The sequence below is a fragment of the Musca domestica genome, unplaced genomic scaffold (genome assembly GCF_030504385.1).
Source record: "Musca domestica strain aabys unplaced genomic scaffold, Musca_domestica.polishedcontigs.V.1.1 1, whole genome shotgun sequence".
Lineage (NCBI taxonomy): Eukaryota > Metazoa > Arthropoda > Insecta > Diptera > Muscidae > Musca > Musca domestica.
The window spans coordinates 16930669-16958581 of record NW_026712114.1 but is presented as its reverse complement, the minus strand read 5'-3'; the positions used below and the strand labels follow the sequence as shown (position 1 = coordinate 16958581).

The 27913-nt window shown below is 38.2% G+C and overlaps 1 protein-coding gene across 1 annotated transcript; it reads right to left on the bottom strand.

Moving 5' to 3' along the window:
- Nucleotides 1-9: 9 nt before the first annotated feature.
- On the bottom strand, nucleotides 10-27121 carry LOC101899058 (baculoviral IAP repeat-containing protein 6). The gene is given in 38 exon segments (XM_059119824.1): nucleotides 10-1288; nucleotides 1359-1787; nucleotides 2319-2817; nucleotides 2880-3229; nucleotides 3290-3792; nucleotides 3861-4308; nucleotides 4362-4549; nucleotides 4612-4890; nucleotides 5029-6597; nucleotides 6660-7093; nucleotides 7169-7677; nucleotides 7736-7917; nucleotides 7986-8225; nucleotides 9306-9423; nucleotides 9484-9704; nucleotides 9773-10037; nucleotides 10104-10463; nucleotides 10624-11054; nucleotides 11130-11195; nucleotides 11264-11378; nucleotides 11438-11587; nucleotides 13348-13584; nucleotides 13645-13823; nucleotides 13890-14155; nucleotides 14212-14423; nucleotides 14489-14698; nucleotides 14762-15693; nucleotides 15763-15880; nucleotides 15939-16177; nucleotides 19920-20086; nucleotides 20155-20415; nucleotides 20481-20865; nucleotides 20930-21151; nucleotides 21394-21635; nucleotides 21699-23436; nucleotides 24174-25305; nucleotides 26030-26340; nucleotides 26732-27121. Coding segments are annotated over 38 exon segments (15228 nt in total). The 5' UTR covers nucleotides 26976-27121; the 3' UTR covers nucleotides 10-511.
- Nucleotides 27122-27913: the final 792 nt, after the last annotated feature.

Genomic DNA, 27913 nt, shown 5'->3' with positions numbered 1-27913 from the left:
ATGCAGCCATTAATGTTTCATTAGCATGTGTTCTCTCTTGTTTGCAATCGCCGATTGCCATAAGAGTTCCAATTAATTTTTATTGAATATATATTTCTTTTGTTTTAAGATTTTTTGTTTCTTGTGGGAAAGTAAAAAACACTATTTAAAAACTAATAAATGAAATAAAAATTATAATAGTAATAATTAAGTTATAAAAAGAATAGAACAGAACATGCTGCTGATGGTACTATAAAGTACAAATCAAAAATAATTTCTAAGCATGTTATATAGAATAGTTGATTGGTTGTTATGAATCTACGTATGTATGTACGTGTATATGGTAGTCGAATCATTTTTTTGTTTTTAGAAAAACGTAATTTTTTTTTAATGTATGTATGTTTGTTGTGTATTCACAAAAAAGAAGGCAGAACAATAATGCACAATAGTGTGTCTAGTTAGATAGAGAGGCGACGAGTCTCATCAAGGGTGTAAACTATTGGAAGTGATGCTGGGATGATTCCTTCTCCCTTCAATCATCATAGTGCATGGTATTATCTGGACCGGCAAAGAATAGTTGTTCCATTAGTTCTCCAACACATTTGTAATCATTAGCATCCATACCATCAGCATCTTCGGGGGCATTGATATCATCTCCATCATTATCACCTTCTGCCTCGTCATCATCATCCTCAACATCTCCGCCATCCTCACCCTCATTTGTTTGCTCGTCTACCTGGACCACTTTGGCTGTGGCTGCTGCGGGTAATGTAGATTGGGGCAGAACCGCAGGCGAATCACTATCCTCATCCATGGCACAACTAATGTAGGGCTGATTCGTGTTGATTTCAAGTGGTGCCAATGGCGCACTGCCACTACATAGTTGAGAACTTAACGATTCAACGGTGGTTTCCTCAGAACCTTCATTGGATTTTGTTTCCGCAATGGCACTGGCACTTGAACTGCTGGCATTGGTGCTTGTTGTGGAAATAACTGAACTATCTGTTTGTGGCTTGGATGCAGCACCACTACTGCTATTAATGCTGCTGGCATTGTTTGCACTTTCACTCATGGCTGGCAGCGTTACATTTGGATTGAATGGTTCATCTAAATCCTCCAGGCCTTCGGGAACCTTCAATTTGGCCAACTCTTCTCGCAAGTGGCGGTATTGTCTGCGCAATACCATGGAATTGAAGGATATAGTACGACTACTACGTTCATTATACTGAGGTTTGCACAGCTCTTCTATCCAGTTTTCGATTTGAGCACAAATCTCATTGCGTTTCAACCAGAAGTGGGTGTGAATAACCTACAAAGAGCATTCAATGACAACATTAATGAAATAATTTTGTTTTTTTTTTTAACAAAATGTCACTTACATCCTTAAAACATGGACTAGGATTTCTTATCTGTTCCAACATTGCCCAACGCACACAGGCCTGATAGATATTGCTGTTATATTCACGCGATGAATGTGTGCCACTTGGCGTACCACGACTACGCTCAAATCCAGGCTCATTGAAATATGGTTCAGGCACCAGAATCAACGACTGTATGGACACCAAAACTTGTAGAAAACTGGATGTTTGGGCATTCCATTTCTCTTCGGGCCGTCCATGCCATGTATTGAGAACAGATAAACACACCTTACCATCATTGTATAAATTCGGATTGAAACGCACCGAATGGCGACCGGTTGTTTCCAAATTAATTAGCATTGGTAGATTCGGATAGTCAGGTGGGAAGAACACATCGAATTCAAAGCAACCATTGGCATATGGAGTATCAGCTGGGCCGGTGATAAGGACCTGGAATGCAAAACATTAGAAATGAACAAAATATGTGAGATAATGTGGCAGAGATTTTTATCGTATTAAATCGTTGAGAATACACTCTTCTCCTATGTTCGACGTACAGTTTAAAACCCTAGGAACATTAGGTTTGTCTGATTACTAAAAATGTGTAACAATTGTCTATTAACACAACATTTCTGTCAAAGAGAGCGATTTGGAAGATAAATTGTTTTGGATTTTCATTTGAAAGCTTTCAGATTCGTGTTAACACTCTGAGAAAGACATTCCTGTATAAAAAAAAACCAGACAGACCTAAAATCAATGCCTATAACAAAAACAAAAACTTTATCTAAAATATTTTCATCGCCATTGGCATGAAAAATCAATGTCTGTTAAAAATTTCAAACCTCTTCCCAAGTTATGTCGATCTCTATTGGACAAAAACTTTATAGAATTTGTTCATGAGAAAAAAATGCAGTCTTTATGGGGTCTTTTAACGAAATATAATCTCCACAATATGGCCCTTACGCCGCCTTTTCTTCTTACCTTCATAACATCCAAACGATCTGTATCACAACGCACAAATACCGAACTGCTAAAGGACAATGGCAGACTGGTCGATAGCGTGACAGCTTCTTGGGCCAAGCGCTTGACACGCGACGGATGATAACGATCGCCGGCCATGCGTACCATTTTTTCAAAATGATGTGACACCACAAAACGATAACCATTACTCTCAGCCTCCACAATCATGTCATACGTGTCGAATTGCAGTTTTTTCATGACCTCCAGATAACGCTCTTCTATCGATTTGCTTAGAAGCGGTCGCTCAAAGTCCATTAACTGACCACCGGCTTCATTTATGCCACAACCACCGCCAGCCTGATTTTGCTGTTGTTGGCCTGATCTTTGGGTGGTTTTTTGTACCAACACCGTGGTCTCTTGAATATCGGGAATAAGCAAGGCTAAGCCTTCGTCGTCGCCATCATCAATATTCACTGTGACCTGTTGGGTTTGACCCTTAATGTTGGATTTTTTATTTAACCTAAAGAAAAGAACAGAATTTACCAATTGACATGAACAGAAAATACAATTTGCCACACTTACTTCAAACGTTTGGCATAGGTATCCACACAGGTTTTCATATTGCTTAAAAGTTCCGAAATCGATGGAGAACTTTCACCCATATTTTGGGGTTGCAATAGCGTTACCAATTCCTGTGACAATGATATGGATCTCAACAATTGCAATATTGCTCGATATAATGGAATGTGTCGGGTTATATCAAGTACGGAATCATTGCGTAAGTAGGAACTAAGCGCTGGAATGAGACACGATTGCTTTAGCAAAGTTAGAAATTCATTGGGAAGTTCATTCGAGGCATTCATCATTTCATGATAGGGCATTTCTTCTGGTGTTGGAATGCGATCTCCTGGATTTATATAACTTGCAAGGACCTTTAAAACAAAAAAAAATGATTTAAGAAGTTTCCCTTTGTGATTATTAAATGATCATACCTGCAACAAGACAGTGACATGTTCCTCTTCACTTTTTTGACGTAGCAGTGCTTGTTCAACATTCCAAGATTGTGTAGTAGAACCAGTGCCAAAACCTGTACCCTTGGCCCAATACATATGGCCTTTGTCATCGGAGGTGGCCATTGAAGCATCTTCACCCAAATTCATGGCTGGTTTGATACTGTTGCCATTACTGCCATTTGTTGTTGTCTAAAAAGATTTAAGAAAAGACATTAGACAAGGAAAATTTCCACCAGAAATCTTGTCTAAGTTATTTGCTTAACATACCTCATTTTGGCTACTACCCAATGGATAAACGGGCGAATGATGGGTAAATATACTCAGACAATTCAATATCAAATGCATGGCACCAACTTCAATAACCATGCGCCGCAATAGCATACCATCATCCGTGGTCAATGGTGAACTATCCAAAAGCTGGCGAAAAACTTCAAAAGGCAATGTTGGCAATGTTGGAGCTAATGAAAGACTGTAGATATCATCTGAAAATATTGGAGGGGGTGATTAGAAAGGCTTCTAATAAAAAGTAATAGTTTATTGGGATACTCACTTCCTTCTCCATCCCCGGTGACACCCAGAACCAAACGCAGCAAACATTGGGCCCGTAACTTATCACGTAGTAGCACATCCGAATAGGCGGGAAGACGCAAAAACAAACCAAATGCTGCCAAAGAATGTTGCGGCACTGCAGTTATGGTAGCCTGTTTGGTTGTGGGTTCTGATAATGGATCCTCTAAATCTTCATAGATGTCATCGTTTGGTTCTAACTTCACCCAATCATTCATGGGTGGACTCTTTTCCTTTTCGGGTGCATTATTTTGGTGTTTTCGTGAAGTTATTTCTGGATAAACAGTTGGCAAATATTGAGCCAACAATGATAAACCACCACGGCTAGAGAACCGTTGCAAGGGGGATGGTAAGGGTTCCACAGAAGAAGCCTTGACCACACAAGTTTCATCGCCAACTTCTGTGTGGGAGCCGCCGCTCTTTCCAGAGATCTAAAAAATAACGATTTTAATCATTTGAAAATAGTTCAAAGAAAATTACTTACCAATTCAAGACTTAAACAAGGCTTTGCCAATGAATAGCCTTTGCTTTGCAAAGCAGCTAATAACTGGGATATTGTTGTATCACTACCTATTTGTATTTCAGGATAATCACGATGTACAAGTTGAACATAATTTGATGAATTCGATACGGTATTGGTGGGTGTAAGAATGTCTTCCAAATTGACAAGTTCTGTAATAATAAAATTGATATAAAAAATACCTCATTAACTAAGAGCAAGGGAACAAACATACTTGAAAAATTGGCCACCATTTCCTTGTTTTCCTTATTGGCAGCCACTTGATTTTTAGCATCCTTTATACGTTTGTCCTTGGCCGTAACACCGGCAGCAACACTTAAAAATTCCATACCATTTTCCAGGCCATTGAAATTAATTGATATATCCTTATAGGGATCATTTTGATTCTTGTCACTACCATCTTCCTTATGTATATCACAGCTGGTGCTGTTGGGTATACTTGGTCCAGCGACCATGGTTGTAGTCACCATTCCACTGTCATTGCGTCGATTTTCTACGAGAAAAGAAACAAACATTCATTTAAATGAATTTTGTAGCTGAGTAATTGGTTTTTAAAGAATAAAGAAGGGCGCTTTCAAAACAAAAAGGTCCTTATCCAGAATACTCCAGACTTTGCATATTTTCCACTCACCTGAAAGGCAATTCTGTATGATCTCCTGACACTTTGTGTTTGCACTAACCGAAAACAATAAATGATGAGTGTTGATACGTTTCGCCGGATGATGATTAACCAATGAAATGTTAACACTACTGCTGGGCGTTACATAACTACTGGCCGTTGTAGAGTTCTGCAGATTTGATGCCATCGACATAAACGTCGCATGAGGATCTCTTTTTTGCAATGGTTGTTTACTACGAACCGATACCAGTAAACGTTCGTTTTCCAATAGCAATTGCAATACCAATTGGCGGGTAAAACCAGATATTGTCTGTTTATTACTGCCATCGGCATTGGTACCACTCTTTGTGGCCAACGAAGCCGACGGCTCACGTATTACCTCAATCAGCAGCATTGTCAATATATTTTGATTGTTCGGGTGACAGGCGGTTACATGGGAAAAGAAGTTTATTGTGGCCCTTTCGATGCGTATAAAAGCCTGTTGTGTTGGCTCACTGACGCCGCTCTGTTGAGGGGATATAAAATCAATGGGTCGATGATTGCAAAGTAATTTCAATAAGGGTTTCCAAAATATTGAACCCTGCTGGGTACCCAACCAATCGCGCATATGACCCTCAGTACAACAATCGGAGAAAAAGTCCAAAATTTTAGGCACTAATTCAAAGGACATCAGTTGTGGTTGCGTTGGGTCAGTGTTATCATTATTTTCGGTTTGCATTTCTTCCATTCCGTGATGATGGTCGCCTGCAACCTTGTCAGCATCTGTCATACAAGTCCGGGACAATGAAGAAGGAGAGGTAGGAGAAACGGGATTGGGGAGCTCAACTGGAGAGTTAGAACGTTGAGTGTTGTTGTCCACATCCATTTCTTGACACAAAAGCTTAGAACAATATTCATACAAAGCATAGGCCAACAGTTTCGGCAAACCCGAATCCACAAGCTGAAATACCGCATTTGAGGATTGACAAGCCAAAGCAATGGTGGCCAAATATGAGGGATGTTGAAACAATGTTGATAAGTTATCTGTAGCCACATTGGCATACCAAACTTTTCCACTCATCTCCTTTTTATCGTCAGTCAGACCACACTTGGTGCTATCATCTTCGGCTATATTAGAGGCCACACCACTTAAAATTGTAGCATTGCCATCACCACTCTCTGCTGCAGATCCACTACTGGTGGCATGGGCAATTTTTACATTCAATCGCATTAGCATGTGATTAAAGAATTTTGGCTGAATGTAACACAAGGAACAAAGCAACGAATCAAATGCCACCTTAAGTGGTTCCTCATTCTCCAAACGATCAATCCAATGCATACATGCCTCGAAAACATTTTCCGTTATTAATTCCGACAAATTTGGTACACTGTTATCTTCAAAAATATTCCATAGGATAGAGGCAATACATTTCACAAAACCACTTTGGGGATTATTGCAACGGGCTGTATTGCTGCTAAAATTTTGTCTTAGATGATCAATCCATTCAAGAAGAACCTTCACCTTATCCATGACATAGGTATCTTTGGTGGTGCACAAATCATATAACAGATCACATATGCTGTCATTGGAAAGCTTGTATACTGAAAGGCATAAGGAATGTTAAAATCTGAAGAGGTGAGAATATGATATTCTTTTTACATACTTTGTGGACTGGTATTCCATAACAGAGTCCGTATCAATTGCAAACATAAATCTTTGCTATAGGCTCCCAATGTCAGCAAAACCGAACCCAAGTTTTGTACTGCAGCATTTGGTATCATGGGCATAATATTCATAAGGGAACAGCAAGCATCCAGAAAGCCAGGGTATGCTGCTGAAGCACCAATAACATCGGCCGCCAATTTTGAAGCCGATGAGACTTTTGAGGCGACACTATAGCATCTGGAGAGTATGCGTACCCAGCCAACACTTGTTTTGGCAAAGGAATCATCATCCATGGCCTGGTCAAAAGAAAGAGCCGAAGTGCTACAATTTGAATTGGTAACCAGACCACCACCATTGCCGCTATGTGAAGAGAATATGGTATTGCCCAATACAGCTATTTGGGTTAGGCCAATGCTGGGGCTATCTTTTGGCCTATTAAAAAGGGAGAAAAACAAAGAGTTACAGTAACAATAACATAATATATACAATTTTGTAAATATGACATACCTGTACAATCTCAATACAATGCTAGTTGCAATTTCCGGCTTGGCAAGCTTGAGACGTATACAAGTCATGCCCGTAGTGGTTAGTGGCGGACCCACCGGCACTGGTCCCAAACCAAAATCTCTGGATATTTCCAAAGCCACAGCCGATGGACACGAGGCCAAAGTTGGTGCATGCGGTTGCAATTGTACCTCTCGCAATAGTATGGCGGTGGGTAGTGTTATTGTGAGATCAGCATGTGATTCATTCGGATAGAACATATAACTCCAGGCTGGCGTCCTAGGTCTACGATGTGAAGCCACTGGATTCATTATTAATATTTCGGCCGATTGGGCGGTATCATTTTCAGCAGATATTGTGCAGAAGGGAGCAAAATTAATTAAACCATCCTGTAGATAGCGATGATTTTGACTGCTGCTGGAGCTGGATTTTTTGCTATTGCCATTTGAGCAGGCATGTGACACCAACTTAAGTTTGGCATTCCTTGTCATGTGTTGCATTATCATGGATATCTGAAAAAAAGTTACAGATCTTCAAATAGAAATCCTTGCAAGCAAAATTATGACTTACCAAGCCTGGTTGAACATTAATAAGTATTTTATTTAGTTTAACTAAATTTTTACATATAATTTCAATTCCTCCCAATTGTGTAAACAAATGAACCGATGAGGACAGGTACAAAACTTTGGATATGTACCATAGTAGAGGCTCTGATAAATGTAGTCTGGGCAAAGTGCTGCGTTGCGATGTGCCTGCAAAAAGGAGAAATTAAATATTAATAAGTGTATCAGTCCCTTGCGATATAATTTTTTCTACTTACATGCTTCCAAATATTGGCATATTGGGGCGACAATAAGGCGTGAACTTGAAGCCTTTTCACATAATGTTAGCAGCATATTAAAGACAGCATCAGCAGCAGTTTGTGGTTCATCAAGTAAAAATGTTGAAATTGCCGGATGAGTGCCATACAGATCCGATGAAGACATTAACGTAAACGAAGAACTGGAACAGTGAGATAGAGAACCCAGCAAACGTTTCATTGTTGGGAAATGACGCAATACTGTAATGGAATAAAAAAAGTATTACATATAATTCTAATATATATTTATTACATTTTTTCATAATCTTGATTATTTTGTGAGACTTCGTATTCGTATGAAATATAACCTAAATCATCCCAAGATCCAAGATTTGTAATATTTGTTTACTTAACGAGATTCCTGTAGACTATCAGAAGAACGGAACATAAAACATGTATTTAATGTGTCAACCCAATTAACCGAATGTCTAGTGGTAAGCCATATTTAGCTTACGGATCTTGATTCCAATGGTAAAAGTAACCAATCTCTCTTGTTGTTATTGGTCACAGGACATAGCAACATAGTGGGGAATGAAATGTCTCAACAATTAGTTTAAGTTGGTTTCCAGAAGATCAATCAACAGCAGTCAGCAGTCTCAAAAAAAACTATCCTAGAAGAAACTGGTAGATAATGGCACCATGAAATCGAATGCAAGGCCATATTGCCGTTAATCATGAAAACAACCTGCTATATTCTAGCAATACGTGAACTCTTAAGGTTTGGGGGGTCCCAGGACATGAAATGACTTATGAATTAGCTCGAGGTCAAACCACCCATGAACTATTCCGTCATCTGTTCCAAAAAGGCTCTTATAGAAAAAACTGGTGGAAAATGGCACTTTGGGAGTGAAACGACGAGCTTGAGGTTGGTCCTCGTCGATTGATCTAAGGTTTGGTGGGTTCCAGGACAGGAAATGACTTATGAATTAGCTCGAGGTCAAACCACCCATGAACTATTATGTCAGCTGTTCCAAAAAGGCTCTTATAGAAGAAACTGGTAGAAAATGGCACTTTGGGAGTGAAACTACTGATGAATTAGCTTGAGGTTGGTCTTCGTCGATTGATCTACCGATTGATAAGACTATACGCATTTATTGCAGCTACTTCAGAAAAGCTCTCTTTGAAGAAAAAGACACTTTGAAACCAGACACTTTGTTGACCCGTTCTCTAGACTTGCTTAAACTCTAGTTTTAATTTTTTCATTTCACGTTTTTGTGATTAATCTGTCCCTAGCTGATTCGGTTTTGCTGCCCTCCTGACATTCATTGTTGTTGGTATTACCTGTATCAGCAATGCATGGAGTCTTAACACGATGACCTTCAATATTTAATTGTTCCGCTTTCGTCTCATCTGTTTGACATATGCTGGTCAGTTCTTCTTCTTCTGGTATGGTAACATCCTGTTGACAAATTTTCAAATTATTTTATAACCATACAATACGAGTGAGGCAAGAACTTACAGTCAATTGACGTGGTAACTCTGTCTGAATTAGCGATGAACAAAGTCTTAAAAGGCTTATGATCAATGAACTATCCGAAATGGGACAATTTTGTTTTGAATGATCTGAACCCAAAACATTGGCAAATAGACTACTAAATGAATTGCTGGTATTATTCGTATCCGATGTACGTTGACATTGTATTTTATCACCATTGGAAATGTTGTTGAAAACCAAAAATGCTGTAAATAAATTGTTTGGTTTAGAATTTGGTTTACCAACAAATATTCCAAAGGTTTTTACTACTTACAAACACATTCAATAATATTTAGTGATATATTTAAATCAGCCTTATCATTGGGCATTATCAATAGATCACGCACCAGCTGACTTTGGGCATCAATGGGTCCCAACTGATTGCTTATTGCACCGCCGGGTTGAACCAGTTGCAATATGACATGCAAGAGAGTATCCTTTAGCTTGCGCTTGCACGATATCACACCATCCGTGGACTCTCCCTTGCGATGGAGCCAATGTAAAAGTTCATGCAAATGTTTGCATATTGTGGGACCAGCCTTCAAGAACAAAGAAACAATTTTAAACAAGAATCAATATAGACATAGAATTTATTTCAAACTTACACAACGATTTGTGATAATAACCGAACTCATGCCATAACCAGAGAAAAATCGCAATAGCATCTTCTCAAAATTCTCATCGTTTACAATGACTTCATTTATTCTTGTTCGATCGGCATCTTCTTGGCCAAATGTCTGTGAATTGCAGGCCAGCAACAGGCACTGGAATCCCAAACACCATGTTCGTATTTTAACATCGTTATACCAGGCCAGTGCCAAGAGTAAGCCCTGTATTGCATTGGCACCGAATGGTATTTTTGGTACATCGGCATTTGAAATGCCAGCACTGTAGGGTTTGTCAGCCAGTTCGCCATTTAATGTTAGCCACATTTGTAATACTTGCTCCAAATGGACCCATGTTTCCTGCAATTCAAGAAGAGGAAAAAAATTGTGATTGAAATCAATTTATTTATGCCCAAATTAGAAAAATTTTAAATTTTCGAATGAGAATTTGCCTCCAGCTCTGGATACGAGTTTTCGAAATGAATTTTTATTTTTATGCCCGAGAAAAAACTATTATTACCTCCAAATGTAAATCAGCCAGTATACAATCGAAAACATTCTTAAACATTGTATAGGTATTGACACCACAATTATATTCCGGTCCCGACCACATATCGGCTATGTAATCTGGCCAAACAGCAACTTCTGGCGATGTGGTCTTAAATTCACTTGCCGCAATTTGTGGCAACGATGAATACATATCCAATGATGATACCATTGTTATACGTCTCAAATCGGTTTCGACATTTAAATCAAGTCCAATATCTAAACGTGAATCCATAGCACTAGATATTGATTTGCAAAAATAGTTGACAGTATTTTTGTTCATATTGGTATTGTCTTTTTTGGTCACGGTTTTGTTACGCTCCATCACATCAATATCATTTAATATATCATCAAATTCGGTGTCCTCACATTCAATTAACGATGGTAAATATGGGTATTTTACAGCTAAAAGAGAAGGTAATGAAAAGGGGTATTATTTTTATATATTTTTAATATATGTTTTATTTGGTAGACTCTCACCGTCCGAATAGGGAATCTCGCTACTTGTTGATTGTGAGGGACCCATATTTTGAGACATGTAGAGTGCTAACAATAAATCAATAAATAAATAAAAGGAAACGTCTACTCGAACTAAAAGTAAAACGATCACTTACATGTATAATCAGCAAAAAGATCTTTTGTTTCTTGGAAACTATCCATAGTTCTTTGTCCATCATTTGTGGGTGTGGCATCGTTATCTTTATAATGACGATCAGCATCCAAAAGATCCTGGAAAACGTGAAATATTTTAAAACAGCTTTACAAATTTCATATTTTTATGTTATTACCTGCAAAAGACATGTAATGGCATGAACAGCCCATGGTTGTTGCTGATCATTCCATACGGCCATACGTATCAAATGTTCCAATTGATTTATGGTAATAATTTTGGATAACTGAACCGCTGGTCTACAGGCAGACACCAAACGAGCTATAACCTACAAAATACAGTTAAAAATTAATAAGTTCACAAAAAATTCCAAATGTGTTTTTCAAATTTTTAATTTCACTATAAAACAAGTAAGCAAAGGCTACAGTCGAGCGGGGCCGACCGTTGAATACCCTACAACACTACAATAAACGATACAGTTTATATAGGCGAGATACTCGAAAGAATTCCACAAGATATTGTGACAAATAATAAAAGAAAACCATCAGGTTTAGTTCTCTAATTTTCGAATAATAGCAACTTAAACTAATTTGCTCATTTCCAATTTATTGGTAGATGTTGCACGTAAATTGTCTTCCTAGATCTGGAACCAATATTTCCCAAAGACCTATAATCTCTCAGAAGTGGCAAAAAAATAACATTTATTATTGGTTTTTGACTGAAACACATCTATATGAGATACAGCCATTTGACTATATTCTTCAACGAAATCAGCCTTAACGAAATAGTCAGAAGTGCGTCTTTCCTGTATTTGTGAATTCTCCAAAAAGTCACTGGAATGGACATTTTCGTATTTTGTCTACAAAAGTTGGCAAACTCCTTTACACATTGAATATTTTTGGATGGCCATCCAAAACTGATTGGCTTTTGCAATGTCCGGTAACCCCCGTTCAAATGTGCCTAAGGATCGGGCGATAATTACGACCTGCTGACAATTTTGCAGTTTTTTGGTCCATTTCAACCCCTAAATATATGGCGATCATCTCCATCTCCATGCAAAATTTCGTAAGGATCGGGCCATAAATGCGATCTGTATATTATATCCTGATATCCTAACTACTTAGTTTTGTTAGCTGTAGAAATATTACCAAATGTTTAATTCAAAATGAAAATATGCCAAAAATATGACAAAATTGAAAAAATATGAGAAAATTTTACAAAATCAATATTTTCATCTTTAGAGAGATATTTTTATGCGATTTTTTAGACGTTTTTTCTTTCCTGTCAAGAGGCCATTCTGAATTAATGAGAACTGTCGAAATCGGTTCAGCCGTTCTCGACATATAAGAGATTTTTCAAACATATCTTCTTTGATAAACATATATATCGCACATATTTTGCTATATATCCGATTTGTTGGATGTTAACATCAATGTAAAGATCAGAAGTAACCTTGTCATGGCTTTGTGATTTCGCCGGGATTTAAAATATTCGCGGTTTAATGAAAAATTTTGAATTTTTTCAACAAAAAGATATGGTCTATTTTAGCCGCTAAATATTATCCGATGACAACCCAAATTGGTAGGCTTCTTCCCCGCCTTAAACTCTAGCTACATGCGAAATTCCGCGTCGATTGGTCTATAATTGCGACCTGTATAGCTACTGCAAAATCCGACATTTTTTCAGTATTTGGTCCATTTCAACCCCTAAACATTTGGCGATCATCTCCAAAAGAAATAGGGTTCTATTCTGACCTTAACCCCACCTACATTTTAAATTTCGTGAAGATCGGGCCATAATTGCGACCTGTAGAGTGATTACAAATTAACATGGACAGACGGACAGACGGACAGACGGACGGACGGACATACATAGCTAGATCGACTCAGCTCGGCGAGCTAGGAAGATCCATATATACTTTCCTATATGGGAAACCAATATTTCGAGGTGTTACATAAATTCTGGCCCAATCAAACTTATAATACCCCCAACACATAGTGTTGTAGGGTATAAAAAAAACAAAAATTTTACAACCTCATTTGGTATTGTGTTTTTCTTTCGTATTCGAGTCGCCTCCCTTTAACTTACCTTGCAAGTCAATAAAAATTGATCCATATTACAGGTGAAATCCATCTCCAGCAACAGGGCAATGAGACCCCGTATAACAATCAATATATTATTGAGACGTATATTTTTAAGACCCTTATCAAAATTATTTTCTGGCTCTTGTGGTGTCTCCTTACTGGGCTTGGGTAGCATGCTACTTTTACTGCTCTTACTAGAAGATTTGGGTTTGCCTGTTATCTCCATAAATATACCAGGATGCTAGAGAATTTTATGATTTAATAAAAATTAACTTTTCCACCAAACTCATCTGTACTCTACCTCATTTTGTATCATATAGATTTTCTTGCCCCAATCGGCATATGGTTGTACACTGTACTTATTTTGTTGGATAATACGCTTTTTGAAACATCTTAGCTGTTTACCCGAACTGTTTGAGGATTGTCCTCGAGTTTTGGCAAAATCCGTTTCACAACTCATAAAGTCCCAACGATTGGCAGCTGTGGGATTTGAATTGTTAGCTAAACTATTCTTACCATTATTAAACCTATGACGATATGTCTTACATTTGTCTTTCCTATCGTCCAAACAAACCGACAGGAATAGCAATAACCAGGTTATTAACTGTAAATCAGATTTTGTACATAAACTGCCGACAGATGATGTCTCAGCATCGGACATATTGAGACCAGAGGCCGTTGCCTCCTGATAACGTGGTGAAATTGGTGCCAATTGTTTGGCCAGTGTTTTCAAGATTGCATCAATCACAATGGAACGACAATTGCCCATGGATATGCTGCGTCTGCCCAAATAGGTGAGCAAAAAGAATATTCTGCAAAAACAAGATATTTAAATCGCTATTGCATATTTTTGCCCTTGTGATCTCACCTATCCTGTGGAAATATTTTACTATTTTGTGATGAGAATAATGTACAGAAAATATTGGCCAGAAAATCGCCCCACCAACTTTGAACACAACACATGCGAACTAGAAGTGAGCAAGTGGCAAGTTGTATGTGTGCATCTCCATACACCACAAAAGAATTGAACAGCATGTTGGCCACATCGGCTGTAAAAAGTTGTTGCATTGCCATCATATCCTAAAATATATATAACAAATATTACAATCATTTTGAATTCTCCACCGAAATATGTATTGCATTACCTTTACGCTGTACTCTATGGAAAAATTCAAAAGTATTTCAATCAAGGCCTGACCCAGAACTCTTAATTTATCACGTGATGCTGTACGCAAAGCATGCGAATTATCCAAGACGGGTTCATTGCCATCAATTGCATTTGGTTGCAGCGAGGACTCCAGACGATTGATGACATTTCGTATGACATTGATTTCGTGTTGAAGAACAATGCATTCCTAAGCGCGCATAAAATAAAATAAAGTTAATATATTATAATTGTTCTCTCAAAAAATACTTACCTCATAAATCGATGTAATCCTTCCGCCTTCCATTGTAGTATTGGTATCATCTTCACTGCGTTGCTTATTTATGAATGCCTGCATGTGGGCCACATTTGAAACATCCGAATTGAGCAGAGGTGTCAATAATTCCAACAGCTTACAACTGGCCAAACTGTAGCGACAGTGGACATCTTCATGCAACGAATACAATGCCTTAATTTGAGCTTGTATATTTTGTGGCTTATGGCTCATGTATTTCATAAACATATCACCATAACCATCCGATTCCAATATGATGACATGACCGAAAAATGAACCCAAAGGTATTTTGCATTTTGTCGATGACATTCCGATTCGTCCCATAATGGTTATTTTCATGTAACGACAAATCGGCGGTGGCTGGATATCGCTAAGTACCAATGTTTTTGTACCTATATCTGGCGCAACAACCAAACGAACACAATCGGTTTCCTCATCAAAACACCAAATATCAATGTGCAATGAAGCCAATTCATCGCAGGCTGGTATAATTAGATCGGTTAAAAGTATGGGTGAACCAAAGTCTAGGACCACAAAGCGACGTGCACCCGAATGCATTCGCTCAATGACAATCATTTGTTTGGATGGTGGCGATAATAATTTGTGCCATGGAAAAACATTGGAGGAGCAAGACGAGTTTGCATTCATATTCTCAGCACCTTCAGATATTTTTTCACCTGTGGCAGTAGTTTGTTCACTTTCCTCTTTATTTTCCTTGTCCTTATCTTCAGCAACTGCTTTGACGTTCGAACCCAATTGTTGATCAATGTATTCACAAATGAACTTGAATTTGGGTAAAGAAGTTCCACTTGTTCCACTGCCGCCACTGGCATTTGTTTTTATTTTAGAAGATTTTTCTTCGACAGTAAATTTTTCACCTGAACCACTGGCAGCACAATCAATTACAACGGCTGAAAATAAAAAATCATTAATCAAAAAAAAACAAATCTTATTTGTAGGCATCGAACATCGATACTTACGTCCAATTCCATTAGGCTTCAAGTCAACACTTTCCGAACCATCCATTTTCTTTTCCAGTTTTGTCTTGTCCACCAAATTGTTGGCTTTATTTTTGACATTATTTAGTATATCACTCATCTACAAGAGTAAAAAAGTAAGAACGATCCAGGAATATAGAATAGAAAACCAATCTTACCTTATCCGAATACATATGTTCTACTGTTTCAACCACCATGGGGGCTATCAGCAGATCATCCATATTAACATTAGATGTACTGGCACTAGAAGACACAGTATCCATGTTGTCAATACGTGTAGATTCCGATGTTGCGGCACAGTTGAAATGCAATTGCTCCACTTCCAAAAGACCACGCAATTGATTGCTAACACTTTTACATTTAATCAAGTGTGGGAAAGTCCGAAAATCAACACCATCTATTGCAAATAGTAAAATATAAATATTGTCAAGATGGTTTTTATTTAAAAATAAAAGTAATTCTGGGAATAAATACAAAGTTTAAAATGTAATATGCTCTACGCTCCTTAGATGCGTCCGCTCTCGGTCAATGCTCAACGACGACTGACTCATAAACTCATTTTGATAGTTGACAATTCGGCCTCTCCTGACTCTTCGTCCCTCCTGGGCGAACCATCATCAGACTCATCTTTATCTTCGATTTCGAGACTTGGATCACCATAGCACCAGGGCTTCATATGATCGGTCGACATAACACCGCAATATTTCCTTTGCTTCAAACTTAAATCCGGCAGATCCTCTACCAGATAACGATCGTTTCCGATAATTTTCGTGACGATGTATGGTCCTTTATACCGCGCATCCAACTTATGCGATTCTCCTGTAGGCTGCGGTACCGTGTCTATCACCACCAAATCGCCTTCCTTGTACTGAGTTGGCTTGGAATGACGGCTGTCAAATCTTGCTTTCCATTTTTCCTTTTGTTTCTGGATGTTAGCAACAGCCTGCTGTTGAATTACCCTAACATCGAAATTCTCTCTTTCTTCATCACCAACCGCCTGGATAATTCTATTGTAACTGACATCTCTGAGACTAAAGTTGAATATGAAGTCATTTGGACTGAACTTTGTAGTCGCATTCAGCTGCGAGTTAATGCTCCACTGTATCGTCGTTGTCTCAGTGTCCCATTCTTTTGTATCACCTACTAGACATTTCAACGCATTCAAAACTGTCTGGTTGATCCGCTCGGCTTGGCCATTGGCTCTTGGTGTTCGGACTGCTGTTTGTACATGTTGTATTCCGTTGTATTCCACAAACTGTTGGAATTCTTTAGACGTGAACGCCGTTCCCTTATCCGATACAATTCTTCGTGGCTGTCCGAAAATCGACATAACTTCTCGCAGCGCTGTTATAACCGGAGCAGTCTTTGTATTCCTGGTTGGCTTTATAAACGCCGTGAATTTCTTGGATTCTTCCTTGACGTGTATCTGGTAATATCCTGATGTCATGTCTAACGTTGTAAAATACTTATTTCCAGATAACAACGAAAGTTGTTCTTCAACCACTGGCATCGAGTACTGCTTTTTGATGGTGACTTCATTTAGTGCTCGATAATCCGTACACATACGACTTTCCCCGTTCGCCTTTTTGACCAACAATACTGATGCTGCATAGGGCGAATCACTTGGGCGAATAATACAACATCGAAGCAACTTGTCAATTATGTCTGACAGAATTTGTCTTTGAGAAAATGGAACTTGGTATCTTTTACCAACTACAGGCTTGTCCGTAGATAAACTTATTTCCATTTGTGTATTTTTACACCTTCCAAGGTCTTCAAGGGTTTCAGCAAAACAGTCCTTGAACGACGACAGTATTTGGTCTAATTTTTCCTTTTGATGCTCATCCAGACTTTCTCCGACATTAAATGTACTTGGCATTGTTGACCTCACTTTCAAGACACCATGCTCAATTGTAAGTTTTGTTTGCTTCTTACACAATACGTCTCTTCCTAAGAGAACGTCATATCGCATCAAGTCATTCGGCACTACATAAATGGTAGTCATTAAACTCTCCTCGTCGATGACAACGTTAGTCTCAAACATTTCCACCACTTCAACAATAGATCCACCAAAACCTTTCATTCTTTTTGACGTTACTTCCATATCGCAACCCTCTGGAACTACAGCTTTCCGCATTAAGGTAAAGTCGCTTCCAGTGTCCACAAAACCTTCATATGTCTTACCATTGACCGTAACATCTTTCATAACCGGTGGGCAGTAATCCTTAGACTCTTCTGTCATTGCTGCCACAGTTGTACCTTTACCTTTGCATTGCGATGCATCGTGACCAATCTTTGCACATTTACTACACTTCGGCTTCTTCAATGGTTGTGGGCAACTAGTTGAGATATGCCCAAACCTGTTACAATTGAAACATTTTACTCCCTTGGTTGGCGCTCCACCTGAGACACTTACGGTTTTGTCATCCTCGTCATTCTTTGTTTGCTTCCTTGCATACGTTTGTATGGTCAAATTCTCCAACGACCTTAATAATTCACTACATGTCTGCGGGTTCATAGCTAAAAGTGTTCTTGTTAAGCTGCTATCATTGAGACCATTTATGATGTACGACAGTATTGATGCCTCATCTACGCTTCCTCTTTTCCCTATGGCCAACATTGCGTAATAATATTCCACCAAAGACTCATTCGAGTTTCGTTTCCTAGCTATAAGTTCACGATGAATGTCAGCAACACTTACTCGACTTGGGAAATCCTTTAAAAATTGTTGTCTGAACTCTTTCCATGTTTCAACCACTGGTAAAGCGTCTATCCACATTTTAGCAACACCACTCATTTTATGATGAACTGCAAACAAAGTTGTTTCATCTGACCATCCATGAAGCCTTTGCAACGTTTCAACCTTGTCAATGAATTGGACTGATGTAACATTTACTTTAATTGGATCGAAGTCTGGTATCATTACTATGTAATCCTTTAAACAACCAGATGTTCCGGAACCAGATTGTCTTGATATTACTTCAGCTGGAACTTGCTGTTCTGTATCCCTTGAATTTAACCCTGCATTTGACGTAATAGCCCTTTCTGTTGAAAGTGTTGTTAACTGTTGCACACTTCTTGCTAGAGTCAACATTATATCCTTTAGCTCTCGCATTTGACTTGTTAGAGAATCATCACCCGTCTCAGCTTCATCAAATCCATGGAAATCCTCCTGTGACTCTGAATCTTCAACTTCCACTTCGTCATTTCCATTGCAAGCCATGAGTCTAGCAATTTTCTCGGACTTATTTCCTGTTCGTGGTAAGCTTCTTGCCAGTAATAATTTGTCTAGCTCCGCAACCTTTAACGAACTTATTTTCACCTTCATACTTTTCCTTGTGAATTTTCCTTTTTAATTCGTTACTTCAGCAAATCTAGAACTATTCCTTTTTTTAGAAGCCGCACGCCCTAAAAATATACGTTAACTTTTCCCTTTTTAAACTTCTTCTTCGGGGTTCCCCTCTTTATGTCTTGCTTTCAATCTCCTTGATGTACTATCGTTGTCCTACTCACTCACACTTTTGAGTATACCTTTGTACATTCTCCTTTGATTGATGCTTTCTCCTTTGCTCTCTTTGAGCACGTTACACACTCTCACTAAACTCACTCGAACTTTTGAGTTTAGGTGCCTTTGCGTGGTTTCTCCTTTGGTCGTCGTTGTTGCTTTGCATTGAGCTCTTCACTACTACATCACTTTGACGCCTTAGTTTCTCAGCTCTTTGAGTATTTTTCTGCAATTCTTATCCAAAATGATGAAATTCCTTGTAGATTTCTGTTCTTATCCCACTTCTGATTCTGTCAAGATGGTTTTTATTTAAAAATAAAAGTAATTCTGGGAATAAATACAAAGTTTAAAATGTAATATGCTCTACGCTCCTTAGATGCGTCCGCTCTCGGTCAATGCTCAACGACGACTGACTCATAAACTCATTTTGATAGTTGACAATATATAAAATTATTAGCAATAAAATACGTCTACATGTAAAATCTTTTTCCGAGTTAACCCTCATAGTTAAACAATATCACAAATTTGACTGTGGGAAAGATTCCCTAATATTTTCTGATTGGTCATTGGTTTGACGATTAGACCTGGCAAAGATTTAGCATATAGACGATCTATTTCTAACTACTCTCATTACCTATTGAACACAATTTTTTGATGTCAATACCGGCCGCTTGTACCAAACCGGCATTATTTCGTATTATATTCATTAGCGTTGAAGAGAAGTTCACATTGTTCTTGTTAACATTTGGCAGATCATAGTCAAAGATATCCGGTTCAAAGGGAAATCCATAAAGGCCAAATCTAAATTTTACGAATTATACACAAAGTTTTTTTAAACTATTAATTCATTGAAATGCATTTCTATTCACCTGGTTCCAATTAATGCACCATATGGATCCCAGCGTCTTTTGATTTCCTCCGATATATCCACCAAGAGTTTAACACACATTTCCGATATGCTATTATAGGTTTTATTTGTCGATGTAATGCATGCTAACATAACATACCAACGAACCACGCTTGCATGTTTGGCGAATGGCAATTCATTAAAGGTGGTGGCAATTGCATTTCGCAGAGCAACATCTAACTTAGAAGTGCCTTTACTGTTGGCTGGCAAATTACAAAAACCACTAAAAAATACAACAAAGATTTACATGTATTCTCTTTATAACGAACGATATTTTTTCATTCTTACTCTGTTAACATCAGCATTAGTTTGACACATTTGTGAGACATACTTCGATTGCTGTGTATAATGCAGTAACGTAATGTATTCTCCAAATACTTTTCTGCCTGGCAAATACATTCCAGTTGTTGGGCCAGTATGGGTTGGCCTTTCTGACGTTCCGACTTGGGTGAACGGAAGCGTTTCAATCGTATACAACAAATCCATGTTAATATGTCGAGAGCATAATTTCGTGCCAACATGGACGATTTTTCATTGCTTATTATTTTGAAGAGATTGTCCAATAATTGATTACTCTCCAACATGGCAATGCGTTGCAGACGTTCATTGGGAATGTGGGATTGAACCTTTACACCACGTACATAAATTGAGATTTCATGTAACCAATCACATCCTGCAAAAGATTAAAATAATTCAGTTTTGAATTTAATCATGAAATGAAGGAAAGTTGTAATTACCTCTAGTTTTACACTGGCCATCCTTGGCCGGATCACCCATTGTTTTGATGTGTAGTAAAAAGTTTCGGGTGCGTGTTTTGAACAGTTTGGGTGAGGTCAATATAACTGTGCCACCTTGATCACACAAATCAATGCATGAGGATAGTTCAATGGGGCCAGCTAGAATTTCAGCATTGTGCGTTTGTAAAAATTCTGCATTCAATACAGGATTCTCATTGTTTCCTAAGAGCAAACAAAAATAAATCAGCTGTGGAAAGTTTCAAAAAAGGGTACTACGTGTTTACATAAAAAAACGTTACCCGGGTTAACCTCGACCAGTGACCAATACTTTCCAATAAATTAAACGTATGTTTTTCATTGGATTTTTTTGGTTTGGTCAATTGTCAGGTTTAACCCGTCTACAGATTTGTATGTAAATCTACTTTAAAATGTTCTGTTTTCAACTTTGTTTGTTCTCCCATTACCTTCTGTACTGGTAGAAGGCTGCTCATTTGACCCGCCACCAACATCAGCTGATGAATGTTTGAAACTGGAATGTGGTCCCTTCATGCGATAACCAAAACCACTGGTGTTTTGCTTTAACAAAGTCACCTGAATGGCGGCTGGATTATGGCACTGTTGATACAATGAAAATTTCAAATCAATATGACCCAGGGTAGCGGCTACCAATAGATTTATTTCAATTATATGTTCATCCCAAGTAGTCCTGAAAAATAAAGCGACATTTTAAAAAATAAACATCAACATCGAGACCTTCTGCTCAACTTACGCATCGTTGTGTAAACGCCAGGTGTGTTGAGATTGCTTTCTCTGTTTTTGGGCTTGTACGAGATCATTCCAACAGCTAGGCACCTCAGCTGTGTATGGAACAACTTTATCATCGAACTGGGTCAGAGAGTAGAGGGTGCGTAAATCATCCAGCGATAACTCGCCACTACGGTAGGCAAGCAGATTTGATGTTGCTGCTGTATTCATGGATGTCGAGGATGGTGAAGGTGAAGCCTGCGAAATGGCGCCACTTAGGCCTGTGCCACAATCAACTTTTATGGAAGTTGTGAAACCGCTGCTCGATGTGGCAGAGGTTGTTTTATGTAAATCCTCTGTCATTATTCCAGTTGCACCTTCACCGCCTCCTTGCTGCTGCTGGTCATTGCTCTTTTGTGGTGTGGCACCATCGGTAACACAACATCCATTTCCTGCTCCCACTCCCCTGTCATTTTTCATGCTGCTACCCAGCATTGCCGCTGGACCAACCTCCTCTTCTATGTCAATCATTTCATCTCCCGACTCATTATCAGCATCATTCAGGGAATAGAATATCAACGAACCACGTCGGGTACAGCAACACAAACGCTCCAAACTACGACAATATGCCACGGAAGTAAAATGATGCTCCTCCTCTTTGATGCTACTGATACTTTGAAAATCGGCTAGCGATATAATTTCAATTGTGCCATCAGCACAAACCACACAAAATGCTCCGGAATTTGTTGCCACTGAAGATGGCTCGGAGCCTATACTAATTGTTTGGAAATTTGGCAGCATACATATTTGTTTGGGATAATTTTGACGTGAGAATGTCATGGCTATTTTGTGTTCATTTGGTATTACTCCATTTAGACAATCGAAAAGCAAAAGTTGACCACCAATTGTGGGTTCTTCTTCATTCATGGGATAATCGTCATCATCCTCACGCTCTTCCCCAACACTTTCGGCGCTCATTACATCTGTTATAATCATTTTATTACGGCTGCTACGCGGAACCTTTGTCTTGACCAATTTCACCAGCAATTGATTACAGTTGCTATTTGTGGGCAAAATTTCGGTTATTTCCACAAGCTCATCTTCGGACATTGGCTGGAAATCGCCTTTCAAAGCATTGCTACGCTTGAGTATGCAACAACTTTCCACAATGCAATCGATATCCTCACTGATACAGGTCTTTGGTGCTGCCACACCATTTCCACCACCACCACCACCCGCCTCAGGGTTGGGGGAATTATTCGTTTTCACCGTCGCATCATTGATCATGGCTGCCTTGGTCTTTTGAACATTCTTTGCCGCTGTCAGTAGACTTTCTTTGAAATAGCTTGTATCCATTTCCATGTCATCAGCATTGACGCTGGGACCACTACCCCCGCCAACACCAGACAAAGAGTTATTCTCCACCGGTTGGCCATATTCATAGTCGAATAAACTATTCAAATCATTGAATTGTTCGGCCATCTTTTTGAATTCTGCCTCCAGATAGGCATCATTAAAATCCAACACCGAATCCGATTTGTCAGCTGATGTGGCCGGCACCACAACCTCAGGCGTTGTTGCTGGAACTATATCGGCGACAAATCCATTGCTATCAAGTCCATCTAAATATTTGTCAAAAATTGAACATTGAGTTTTGTTGTCATCACGTTCGTCATGATATTTTTTATTCAAATGGGTTTCATTATTATTATTGTTGTTGTTGTTGTTAATATTGTTTGATGAAGAAGGATCGCCGCTTGCTACTATATACGATGCGAAGACGACGATAATGATGCGCATAACACAAAATAAAACATAAATATATAATAACAGAGTTATGATGTTACAAAAAATAAAAGATTTTCAGAAAATGCTGGTAGATCTGTAGAATTTTTCCAGTCATAATTCAAGATATGCCAATGGAAATTTCGGATAACAATTCCAATTTGAAATAAATTTTTTTGTATGCATTTTTAGAAAGGTTAGGGGAAATGATGAAGAAACTAGCGCTAGGATAGAACGGGGGTAGGATCAAAAGAATCAGGACATGCTACCAGAAGGAGTTCAATTTTAGATATCTGAATTGAATGCACTTTATGAGGAAGTTACCTAAAAGAGTAAATCGACATAGTTCGCTATTAGCTTGGTCTGTCATAGAAATGTAACAATCAATTCATCGGACAAAATCGGGGACACACTTCGTAATAGGATACAATTCATTACTTTTTTAATTATTTAGAGGGAAGAACCAGTAGGGTCTTCTCGAGTAAGCGAAATTTGAAACAATTTGCATTTTACTTTTTTGGGAGATGTGCCAGAACGAGTGGACCATATTCGGATAAGACATGAACACAATAAAAAAAATTACAACAAACGAAATTTACGAAGAAATCACAATCTGTTTAAAAATTTAGGTCGAAGGTGTGAGAGGGAGTGGATAGTGGGGATAAGTAGCCATAGGGCAGATGTATTTATATAAATACCTGAAACCCATATTTACCTTTAACACTGTTCGAAGCTGATACCGACTTACTACTATCCACATTGGTGCTGACATTTCCCGCTGAGCTTACTGCAGTATTTAATCCACTTTCAGTTTTGTTCCGACCATTGCCATCGTTTGGTCGATCACTTTCAATGATATTTAACACTGCCATTGATAGTAAATGTTCTCCAGTTGTTTTTCTCGTACTTAGCCCAAGTATTACTTTGGATTCGACCACACCAGCTCGCATTGTTGATGTGGAGGTACAGGGTGTAACTGAAGGTGGTGGTAAATTGCCTCCAACGGCCACACCACTGCCCAACATGCACGCCGAACCAGTTTGTGTTAAATTCATGGCATAAATTTTACTTTGAGCTCTGGTATTTGGCAGGACACAAATGGCTGTGACACGAGTCCATTCGTAGCTAGTGTCAGTTTCTTCATTTAATGATCCATCACAGCTTGATGATGTCATTCCGCCGTTACTTCCTCCCAATATATCTTTCATCAACGATGAGACATTGAAAGTGTGCATCTGTTTTAAATGCCTTTCAATGCTCCAGATGGTAATTTCGCCCGTTGCCGAACAACTTGTCACCAAGACATTGGCATAATCGCTGTTCGAAATGACATCAAAACCCAAAACGCCCGGAGCCACAACGGCTGGGTTTGTTGCATATGTCACAGCTAGGGGGACATTTTGTGTATATTCGCCCTTAACAAAGGGACACATTGGCGAATGACGTTCATGTTCACTCCAGGGTTCATCGGTTTTTTCCCAACAAACCAAACAGACATTGCAGGTAAAGCACATCGCCCGATCCTCGCCCGACGACGAAGGCTGATGGTAGAAACCCGCCTGGGCCATTTGATCGGGCAGCGCCCATTTATAGTCCATGTGTGGCCATTTCTCAAATGTTTGCCTACGCACCGCTTCCGAATGCATAAGGACACGTTGAAAATTATTACATTGCCAGCTGATATTGGATGTTCGTCCACCGGCCAGCAGGTCGATGAGCCTCTCATTTATGGCCGATGCAATGGCCAATGCTGGTACATGGCGTTCAAGCCTTTTCAGCATTATAACCAAATTATTGGCCACAAATTTTAGACTCGAATAAGGCACCTGCAGACATATTGTATTCCACTGGAAGAAAAAAAGGAAGCGTTAATAATATTTAATACGTAATGTATGTATAAATATATATAGAAAAATAATTTCTTTCAAGGGCAGTTCTAAATTTCGCCAACTTAAAAATTCGGAAGGTATGTTATATACTTAACATGAAGTGTAAGAACACGATAAGAATCATATTGTGACTGAATCTCTTTATATTTAAGGAAGCAATTTCAGGAAGCCAAACACCAGAAGGGACTAGAAAAAGTTGCGGAACCCAGATAAAAATATAAGAATACTTAATTTGGGATGCTTCTTTATATGGAAATTTTACTTGCATAAAAATAAATTACATTTTAAAATGGTCGCATAAACTTAAACAATTGGGTTTAAAATCTATTGGTTCAATGAGTTAATGTGGGGTTATCATTTCAATTACTCATATATGATAAGGGTCTGTTCCAGATCCTGCAAGATTTTACAAGTTTTACAATTTTCTCTGATATCATAAAGGGAAAATCGGTTATCATAGTAAAAACTTTTACATTCTTCCAGTTCTGGAACAGGCCATAAATAAATCGTTTGAATATGAATCCCATGAAGGCGTTTTCACTTGTAACATTGTAACGACAAATTTTCGAAAAAAAATTTTTCGAAAATACCTTTTTGTCATAAAGTTACAGCTTTAGAACTTACTGCATAAATAAGCATGTTTTCCTTAAAAAATCTCTTAAGATATAACATTTATACATACCCGCTGTGCCTTGATGCCTTTCTTCGAGTTGCCTTGGGCATTTTTAATTTTCTCCATTAGTTCATTTTGTAAATCATAAGGACACTCGATATCCTGTTCCAGCTCCTTGAGGCATGTTTGAAAAATGATTGCCTCTGACAGCAGCATTTCAAGGCGTATGGGATCATCGTTATTTGGTACTGGTGTCTGGAGCACCGTATCAAGTAACAAAACACCATTATAATCGCCCCGGAAGCCAATAACATGACCATCAGTCAATAAGATTTTCTCTTGTAATGGCATAAAATAGCCACATACATTGTGGTTGGTATCTGAAATAAATCAAAGAAAAAGAACAAAATAAATATGTATGTAAACAAGTAAAAAAAGGTTTTATTGAACTTTCTTTTTCGTGCAGGACAAAAACACCTGAATTTTTCACTACGACCCCGCACATGTGTATGTGTGCAATGTTTTTCACATCCGATACAAAAAATGAAAAAAGTCTTGTTTTCAATATAATTTCACAATTTTTTCGTATTTTTTATGTGGTGATCGCAAAAAACAATTTTAACTTTACTACACCACATATCATGACTCACATACATACATGCACGATTCTCCTCCTGTGACACTACATTACACATCCCAAAACTAAGGGTCTTTCACAAATTCTTCTTCCCTATATGAAGAGACAAAAAGAAGAAAGAAAAAAACACTTACCATTGCCTAAATGGTAAGTTTGCAGTACCACACCAGAGTGCACATCGAGTACTTTGACCTGATTGATGCTGTCAAAGACGAGTATCACATTTAAATTTGGATGATAAACAATACTGCGGGTCTCAATGGATTCCTCTTCGTCAGCTTCAGTGTTTTCAGAATTTGCATTGGTCGATTTTGAGGATGTGCCGCAAGTTACATCCAAATAACCATCTGGTTTTAAAATTCGTTGCTCTGTGGCCATACTAACATTTGTGTAGTATTCGTTGAGTTCTTTTCCGCTTTCGTGCCGTCTTTCTTGCAATTAATACAATTTTTTAGGGAACAAAATCATACAAAATAATTTATTTATTTTTTCTTCGTCGTCTCTCTTTCGTTACCTCAATAGCAGAGATCTATAAGTCGTCTTGTTCACGACAAATATGATGTCGATAGATTCCTGGATGGATATCGATTATTATCTTATGAGTATCATCCTTTTTAACGTTTCGTTGGTCTTTGGTGAAAGAAACATACATATTTTGTATATAACTTTTTGTAGCAATGATATTAGCATTTATGGTTAGCCTTAAGAGAAGTGAAATATAAATTATTTTTTTTAATTAAACAAAAAATCGATTTTCGATTTGTTTTATCAACTTGATAGCCTCGATAAAGGTTAACGACGCCGGTCTAAAGGACATAATGACGGCGGTATAACATATGCTCTGTTCCAGAACCTACAAGAATCTTCTAGTTTTGCATTTTTTTTTTCGATATAATAAAGGGGAAATTGGTTATCGAAGTAAAAATTTTTACATTCTTGCAGTTCTGGTCAGACCAATAATTAGCTTGGCTCTCTTGAGTGTATTACTCGAAAGAATAATGTAGATTGCATTGACAGCAGTTTGTTATTATATCGCATTTTCATGAAACATTTTAGATACCCTACTAATATCGCAATTTTATACCGATTAACCCACAGTAACAGGATTCATTACTTATTCAATTGGAATTACCATACAAAAATTGATCCTACGGGAGTGAGAGCAATTGTTTTCTTAATTTTTAACATAAAAAACACAAAAAAAGTTCTGTCCATGTGGATTTGTTCGATTTTGAAAATTTGTACGTCCGACCATGGTACAATGATATCAAGATAGGGCTATGATTCTAATTTTTTTATTTTCTTGGCTTAATATG